The sequence below is a fragment of the Cinclus cinclus genome, chromosome 1, assembly GCF_963662255.1.
Source record: "Cinclus cinclus chromosome 1, bCinCin1.1, whole genome shotgun sequence".
NCBI lineage: Eukaryota > Metazoa > Chordata > Aves > Passeriformes > Cinclidae > Cinclus > Cinclus cinclus.
Genome location: NC_085046.1, coordinates 34502335 through 34511430, shown reverse-complemented (window position 1 = coordinate 34511430; position 9096 = coordinate 34502335). Strand labels below are relative to the sequence as shown.

At 43.4% G+C, this 9096-nt stretch overlaps 1 protein-coding gene across 1 annotated transcript; it reads left to right on the top strand.

Annotated features, from left to right (window-relative positions):
- The first annotated feature begins 694 nt into the window (after positions 1-694).
- Positions 695-8005, top strand: FKBP14 (FKBP prolyl isomerase 14). The gene is made up of 4 exons (XM_062496051.1): positions 695-900; positions 3490-3641; positions 6304-6431; positions 7641-8005. Exons 1-4 carry the CDS (start codon positions 695-697, stop codon positions 7797-7799), a joined length of 645 nt encoding a protein of 214 aa, XP_062352035.1. The 3' UTR covers positions 7800-8005.
- Positions 8006-9096: the final 1091 nt, after the last annotated feature.

Genomic DNA, 9096 nt, shown 5'->3' with positions numbered 1-9096 from the left:
GCGCGGCCGCCCCCCGGCGGGGTCACGCCGCCTGCCGCCGCCGCCGCCGCCCGCGCTCCGCCGCGCCGCCGCCACACAGCGCCATCGCGGGGGGGCGCGCGCCCCGCCCGGCCCGCGCCGCGCCCGCCCCCCGCTGACGCCACCGCCGCCACGCTCCCAGCGCAGGGAGCGCCGCAGCCGCGCAGCCACTACACGGCCCCGCGGCGCTACGTCAGCGCAACCCGCGCTGTGAATCGCGGCGCGCGTGACCGGCGGGAGAGAGAGGCGGGGGAGGCAGGGGAGTAGGCCCGGAGTGCCCGGAGCAGGTGGCCTCTCGCGGCCAATGGGAACTCGCCCTCGCTGCCTCCGCCGCCCAATCAACGGGCGGCAGCGACCAGCTCCATTGTGCGCGCGCTCCGTGGGCCTGCCCCGCTCGCCCGCGCTGTGACTTCCCGGAGCGCCCGGCCCGCCCATCCCCCCCGCGGATGTTCGGGCCTGCCGATTGGATGAACTGTGCGACGGACAGGAGAACTCCCCAATGGGCAACAGCTCCTCCTGAGCTCGCCCTGCGGGGAGCCAATCAGCGCGCGCACCGCCGGTGCCGGGCCGTCGGGAGCCGGGGGCTGGCAGAGGTGAGCGCCGCTGCCACGTCGGACGGACCGGACGGGCTCAGGGCGCGGGATGGCGGCACGGTGAAGGGAGCGAGGCGGCGGCGATGGCGGCGGCGCTGCTGCTGCACTCCGCCCTGCTGTGCGCGGCGCTGGGCTGCGCGGGCGCGGCGCTTATCCCCCCCGCGGCCGACGTGAAGGTGGAGGTGCTGCACAAGCCTTTCCTCTGCCACAGGAGGACCAAGTGGGGGGACATGATGTTGGTTCACTACGAGGGCTACTTGGAGAGGGACGGCTCCATGTTTCACTCGACGTAAGTGAGTGGCGCGTGTTCTCCAAGCGAGCTGCTGGCTGAGCTTGCGTGGGGAAATATGCATATATGTATACGTATGTATACATACATAAATATATATCTACATATAAATAGAGTGGCTTGAGTGGGAAGTGACTTTAAAGACTCCTTGACCCTTACACGAGATCCAGTTGCTCAGAGCATCCGACGCGCCTTGGAGCTCTGCCCAGGTTGCTCAGAGCCTCATCCAGCCTGACCTTGAACACCTCCAGGAATGGCTTGTCAGCAATTCATCTGGGCAGCCTGTTCCAGTGGTTCACCACCCTCACAGTAAAGAAATCTAATATCTAGTCTGAGCCTACTCTCAGTTTAAAGTCATCACCTCTTGCCTTGTCACTCACCCTGTTAAATTGTCTCCATCTTTCTTGTAGGCTCCATTGAGGTACTGGAAAGGTGCAATTAAGTCACCCTGGAGCTTTCTCTTTAGCAATCTCAGTAATCCCAGTTCTCTCAGCCTTTCCTCGTAGGAGAGGTGCTGCTCCATTCCTCTGACAATCTCGGTGCACTTTCTCTGGACCTGCTCCTTTATGTGTATTTTATTTATTTATTTATTTATTGTAATATAGATGATCTCTTATGGTCATGCTTTCCTGAATCTAAGCCTCTCGCAGCAGTCCGCAATCCATCTGCAAATAGCTCTGTAAGGAGCATTTTGTCAAGGGCAAGTGTTTTTGTTTTTTCACTGCTCTCTCCCCAAGCACCCAAAACTTGCATTTACTTGTGTACAAGGAAAGAAAAGTAATGCATTAACGCCTTATTTGCTTTGGGATAAAAGAGTTTAAATAGCACAGCATAAACCTGTCATTGGGACCCTTCCCACTGCCACCTGTTCTCATAAAGTTTGGTGTGAAGCAGTGTCTCACAATGCTGTTCAAGATGAGCACCAACAGTAAGGCTAATCTCCTTTCCCAAGGTTATAAAATAAATCTTGCTTAGAATTTGTTTTCTGGTCAGTCTGTAGGAAGTAGAGCTATGTGGTGTTTTGTAAAAATGAGGATGTTATGCATGGAGCACCTCTATTATGTGGAAAGGCTGAGAGAACTGGTATTGTTCAGCTTGGAAAAGAGAAGGCTTTGAGGTGACCTAACTGTAGCCTTCCGCTACCTGAACAAAGATGAAGAGCGACTTTTTACAAGGGCACTTAGTGACAGAACAAGGGGGAGTGCCTTCAAACTTAGAGCAAGTTTCAATTAGGTTAGCAGAAATAAGTTTTTTACTCTGAAGATAATTAGACACTGGACTCCAGTTAGACGCTGGAGGTTCCCCAGGAACTTGTTGAAAACCCGTTCGTGGAGATGTTCAAGGCCAGCGTGGATGGGGCTCTGAGAACCTGGTCTAGTTTAAGGTGTCCCGACCCATGGCACAGGGGGGTTGGAGCTGAATGATCTTTAATCCGAACCTTTCTATGATTCTGTGATTTAGGTGGTATATAATCTCAGCGGTTTAACGGGTCTCGTGCTACACATGAATTTCTGTTTGGTTTCTAAAGCAAACCATTATTAAAAAAAAGTTATATGTGCCCTTCCACTGGCAGCACAGTCACAGATTTTCATCATTCTTTACCTGCCCCTAACAAGACAAGTCAACATACCAGAGCCACAGAAATGCAAATAGGAGGAAGAGCCAGAAATTCGAGGGAATCTGCTAAGAGCCTGAAACGACTTGCTAAAGCTGAATGTTCTGTAAAGCATCAACGAAGTGTTAATAGTGGGAGACAGCAAAATACTAAAGTCTCTGTAGGCTGCCTGAAAGCTACTTTTGTGTATCAGAAGAAAAAAAGACAGTTTTGCATGTTTATGCTCTTGCAGATGATTCAGCTAAAATCTCACTAATTTTCTCTTGTAGTTAACCTGCCTCTTTAAAAGGACTTCTAGTGACACACTAAAGTTTTTGCTGCTGACTAACTTCTGTAAGTGTTCTGTTTTCTTCTTAAACACTTTTCCTGCATGACTAGTAAATAGAGCTTTCAAATTCCTTGTCTGTTAGTAGAGTGAAAGAAGTCTGGGTTGTACCACCTGGTTAAATCAGAAAAGAATCTTGTCTCCCGAATCTAAAGTTGAATGTTGTGCATGTTTTTGTTTCTGCTTGTTTGTTTTTTTTTTTTTCTGGACTGTTATGTAGTTGTTTTGCTGTTTGTTTTTTTTTCCCCCAATGGCTTCTTTTGAAAGAGATCAGTCGGATTCTTTTAAGCATGTTAAAACGTATATTGCTATCATGACCATGCTGAGCTTATATTTGCAATTTATAATGGTCTTGACTGCAGATTATTATGAAAAATGCCCTTCTAGTCTTATCAGTTTCCAAGTGGAAGTAGGTGATCAGGGAAGTGAAGGTGGAGATCTGGGTTGGTTAGTGTTGTCATAAACACACCAGGTAAATGTTGTTTTATTTCTTTCCACTTCCCAAGGAAAGTGTTGGTCTTTAATTTAAGAGATGTCAAGATGCTGAGTAGTGCTGTGTTTTTAACTGTATATCTACATGATGAGTATGTTCCATCTGCCTTTTGTGGAACTTGATGTTTAAATATGAAGTGTTTTATTCCTTTTCCAGTCACAAGCATAACAATGGTCAACCTATGTGGTTTACACTTGGCATAAGGGAAGCTCTCAAAGGCTGGGACAGAGGGTTGAAGGACATGTGTGTGGGAGAGAAACGGAAGCTAACTATTCCACCAGCCCTTGCTTATGGAAAAGAAGGGAAAGGTAAAACCTGTGAAACACTCCTCTTGCTCTAATTGTTTCTAATCTCTGTATTTTACTGTTATTCTTGGCCTGAGAGGTTAGCGAGCTTTTGAGCTTTCCAGGTTGATTCCGTTAGAGAAGAAAAATTGAGTGAGTCAGGTGTTCTTTCTCATAAATTTGTTTCTTGCAGTAATAGCCATTAAGTGGCTATGTGATGAATGCAGGAAAAAAAAACAAACCAGAAACTGATGGTAGCTGTGCAGTATGTTCTAAGTGTCTTTTCTGTTAGTTCTGTGCTCAACAGTGCCATGCCTCTTCTTGTTTTTTTAGTTTGTTTTTTTTTCCTCCCTTCTTTTACAGTCAAGTGGAGGTGGTTGCTTAGGTAACAGTTGGCTTTTTGGCTGTTGGATCTGTTTTTGTGGTAACACTTCATGAATGTGCATGTGCAAGCCTCATTCTTGCTTTCAGGTTTCTTTTAGAACCATAAGAAACTCCCTGTACTGCTGCCCAACCAATTCTTAGATGATGCAGTAAAAAGTCACTGTTTATTTCTCCATATCAGGACAATAATTTTTTTACAGCTGTTTTCAGTTTGGGCAGTTGTCTCTGTTATCCACAGTATGTTGTGCATGGGCAGTCACCTTATCACCTACTGAAAATGCACTGACTGCTATGCAGACAGATAGAAACATTGTTTGCAGGGTTTTCTCAAGCTGTCTACTACTGAGGGTGTTTGGGGCTTTTCCTTTCAAATATTTCCAGTTTCCTTTAACAGGAGGGCCAGATTTGGAATATGCAGTTAAGCGAGTGACAGCTTGAATGGTTCTATTTCTGTTTTATGAGTTTAACTTTTTTTTGAACAATTATTATGAATGTTTATGTCATGACAAGATTTGCAACGAATGATCTACGGTAGTGCAAGGTTCCAAAGCAGAAAGGGTAAATATCTAGGAACATAGAGTCCATCCTGCTGATGTTCTCTCCCATCAGTGTGAGACTGTTTTGGGAATGAGGACTGTTTGCATGTTTGTATTTTCTGGCAAATAGGACTGACACAGGCTTAGGACTCCATATTACCTCATCCCAGGTAGTATTCATACCAACAGCATACCTCATACTCTCCTTTATTAAATGTACCTGTTTAACAAGTATTTTTCTAGAAGCTGTGGTTTATGGTTCAAGATACAGTATTAGAGGTAATAATGTCTCTAGTAGAGAACGGGAACCTTGTGGTTGTCACTTAGTTGTCTTTATGTAGGGCTGAGCTGTAAACTTTTCCCCAAAATGATATGAAATGCTGAGGTGCTCATGTAGTCATCATTGGCCTAACTGTTTGATTAATATGTAAAGCACTATAGTTGTTCTTCAAAGAGTTGCAAACCTCACCTCTGTGTTTAGTGCACAAAGTTAAGCAGCTAAACACTGCTAACTGCTATAAGAAATTACTTGCTTTAGGAAGACTTTGAAGTATTTGAGCATAATTATGTTGCTGTTTTCAAGTGATGCCCTTGAAGACAGAATTATTTCTTTTTCTTCATGCTTTCTTCCAAATGCACTTAATTTCACTAGCCTCCCACCTTGCTGTCTGACTCATCATTTGAGTCAGATGCCTTTTTCTATAACACTCAAAAAAATTACCTGTATTCCAAATCCTAAACAGGGCATTGTGCCCTGTATTTCCAGAAGATACAAGCCTGTTTGTTATTGCAGCTCAGGGTGTATTTGCCACCATAGCTCTGAAGTGGTAGATGTGGATTATTTTTCCCTGTCTTGTCAAGGCACAGAAGTATTTCTTGGAGTGCTGCTGTCCAATATAGACGTATATTTGGTCCTATTAAACCTTTCTCTATATAGAGAAGCAAAGTGATGTACTAAAAGGTCCTTGACAGTAGCTTCAGCCATCAGCATGAGGGCCATATCACATCTCTGTAAAAGCCAGTGCCTGATAAACTGAAATCCTTGAGGTGTGGCAGCATGAGGGAGTGCTCTGTGGCACTATTAGGAAGTTACTGGTCTGTTCACCTACATCAAAAATGATGTTGTAACACATGCCTTGTGTTCAGGTTTGGGTACTTAGTTTCTGCTGTGTGTTTGGAAATAGCTCTGTGCTTTGTGCCCTGAGTCCAGAGACTGCTTTGGGAGACCAACAGCATCCCTGCCCTTCTGTCTTCTCTGCAAAAGACATTTTCCCAGTGGCAGAACGGCAGATACAAGGTATCAGATGGCAGTAGAGAGGAATTTGTGGTCTGATGGGGTATCCAGAGGACTAAATTCTCTTTTTCTGCTCCCCTGTGCATTAGTCTTGGGTGTAGCCTGACTGACTGTACAGTCTCCTTTACTGTTTACCAATTTATCTGGCTCTGGCTGTGAAAAAAAATATTCAAGAACATTGTTTGATAAACTTGTGATGGTAATTGCTGAATAAGAGCTTGCATCAACACCTACTAGTCTCCAGCAAAACTAGTTGCATCTAAAGTTGCATTTATGCTGTAAGGGCTTCTCATAGTCCAGGCTACAGGCTGAAATGGTTGTGGTCATCACTGTTACAGCTACTTATCCTTACTAGTTCAAACTGCAGGATGCCTTGAAATGACTTGGCTTGCTGGAGCATTGCTCTGATGCATATGGCTTTTGTATGGCATTGAATATATAGTTGGTTTTACCTTTTCTCCATTTTGGGCAGGAAAAATTCCACCTGAGAGCACATTGATTTTCAACATTGACCTTCTAGAAATTAGAAATGGACCAAGGTCTCATGAGTCATTCCAAGAGATGGATCTTAATGATGACTGGAAACTATCCAAGCAAGAGGTGAGTGGGTTATCCTTCTCTTGTGAGCAAATCTAACATGATGGGAGAGTGGAAGAGAATGCACATCTATGCTGCACTGCTCTGGGCCTTGCATCCTAGTGAAAATTCTGGACTGGAGGTTCCAAGGGAGCCTTGGTAAGCTGAGGACAGGCATGTGACTTGTGTGCTGCAAGCTTATGGAAGACTGATAAAGTAAAGCATCTTAGAAATAAAACCAGACTTCAGGGCTCTTTTGGATTTAATTGCTGATTTATTAATAAACTGGGATTTCTTCTCCTGTAGGGCAAACCTATTTCATAGCATTCACTCTGTGAAGGACATGTATTCACCATCATTCATAATCTGTTTGCCTCTTGTTTTCAAACTTTTGCTTTTTCAGCAAAAGTGATCCATGAGAAGCTAGTATAAACCACTGAGTTCTTTATGTCTGCAGATTAGGAATGTAAGCAATAACCCTAAGAAAAGCCAGAGACTGAAGTGAGTATAACAGACCTGAAACATGGTCCATGGGTCTTATACAAGTGGTGTCTGTTTTACAGACGAGTATGTTGGTATTGTGATTTTTGTAAAAGGCTCTGTAATTCAGAACACTTGGGATCTCCACAGTTAAACCTTTAACATTTTTGAAACCAAACTGATGTTGTTGAAAACACTGCTTACCCTTAGTATCTTGCTTAATATAAGTGTTCCAGTGATCTGTTTAAAACCTGCCTTGGGTCTTTGTCCTTAAAAATTTTGAGATATCTAGAAATCTTTTTAAGGTATTTGCCATTGGAGCAGCAAACACGGAGATTGTGGACAGATTTCTGTGTATATCTGGAGTGGCTGTTTACATGTACTGGATTGTCAGGGTGCTAGAATGTGGAAAATCTGTCTCTGACCAACTGGTAGCTAATAACTTCTGCCCAGCTATTTGTACTTTACTGTATAGACATCAGAGGACAGGCTGTCCTGACTCATTTTTTGAGTCACACACCATAAATGTATGGCAACAGCTTTGCTAGTTTTACTGTCACTTCTGTCACTAAAGACCCTTCACTCAAAGGGACTGCAGGATCAGTTAGACAAGTATTATTCTGGCAGTGCCATAGCAGGGGAGGTATCTATTATCTAACACCACTGTCCTGAACATAGCATCCCTCTGTTATGCTGCAGTAATCAATTCTTTCCTAAGTCTGAAAACGTTCACTCTCACCTTTTGTCTAACAGGTGAAAATTTACCTGAAGAAAGAATTTGAAAAACATGGAGCAGTGGTAAATGACACCCAACATGATGCTTTGGTTGAAGACATATTTGATAAAGAGGATGAAGACAGTGATGGGTTTATATCTGCAAGGGAATTCACATACAAGCATGATGAGCTGTAGAAAGAAAAGGGTGGCATAATTTTTTTGACACAAATAGCAGTGCTTAGACTGTCTGGTTCTTGTGTCATCTCAGTTCTGTGTTTCTGAATTGACAGTTGCTGTTGGCAAAGAAACACTTTGTTTATATAAAAGAGAATTTCTATTCTACGTACAAGTGTTTTTAACTGTTTTAAAGTGTGAAAATGTACCTCCTCTTATACAGCAAAGACTTGCACATCAGTGTTTTTAAAATTTTTGTATTAAATTATTTTTCAGAAATGTAACAGACTTTCCAGTTATCATTCATTATGAAAATCAAAATCCAGTTCAGTGACTTTCTGTGATTTGTTTGTGTCCCAAGATCACTTTCAGCAGCTGCCTTATGTATTACTTGTAGTCTGTGGCTTAATTACTTGTCCTTTCTTCTTGAGTGTCACTGCTTAAAAAGCCGTGTGCTTACCTTGGGTTTTTTTCCCTGCAGATTTTTAAAAGATGTAGTAGAAGGCATCAGCATCTCTCTGTACAACTGAGAAACTGATACAAAGCTGAATGCAAAGAATGATTATCGTGTGCTGATTTTGTCCTTCTAAATGGAAAGTGTTGACACCCATGACAATAATTGTCTGCATTTTTCGTTAAATTTTGTGAACGAAGCAGGAGTTAAATGTCAGCCTTTCACTTGTACTGCCAGCAACATCATAGGAAACATCTGTAATTTGGAAAGCAGCAAACTGTGCTGCAGTGCAGTGGTGGTGTCCTTTAAATGTACACACACAAATTTGTTATGAAACTTGGCCTTGGCATTCCTCAGAAAAGGTCATACTTTTCTCTCACAGTTTGGGAGGAGGGGGGGGGAAATCTTGAACAGAATGGTACAAGTCTGAAGTTTTTCCTCTTTGCAGAAGGGAGAGAGTGCACTGACAGGAGGATCAGTATGGTCTGAAGAACAATTTCCATGGGATTGTCTGCTTTTGCAGCTTAGTGAGTTGCAGAACTCATTTCATTGCCCCTTTGCAGCATTTTTTTCACAAGTAGCACACAAGTGATACGAATTTTAAACAAAAAAGGGAATTTTTAGAAAAATAGAGATGTGAGGTAAGTGTTATGTTGCTGTGTTTTTTCAGAGGTGGAGATCATTAGGATTTCAAACACAAAATTGGAATTCAAAGAACTCTTTGGAGAGGAAGAAACATTTTGCAGTTGTCCATTGTTTCTTAAATGAGAGGGCAAGGTGTCTCAGGGACAGAATTTATTCTGACATCACTAACCTGTGGGACTATGAACACAGCAATGTACTCAAAAACTGATCTCCAAAGAT

What these genes read in the sequence shown, in the direction of transcription:
- FKBP14 (XM_062496051.1), top strand. Translation starts at nt 695, where the DNA reads ATGGCGGCGGCGCTGCTGCTGCACTCCGCCCTGCTGTGCGCGGCGCTG. An exon ending in GGCTCCATGTTTCACTCGAC is followed by an intron (nt 901 to 3,489) that starts GTAAGTGAGTGG and finishes TTCCTTTTCCAG; the next exon opens with TCACAAGCATAACAATGGTC. An exon ending in TTATGGAAAAGAAGGGAAAG is followed by an intron (nt 3,642 to 6,303) that starts GTAAAACCTGTG and finishes CATTTTGGGCAG; the next exon opens with GAAAAATTCCACCTGAGAGC.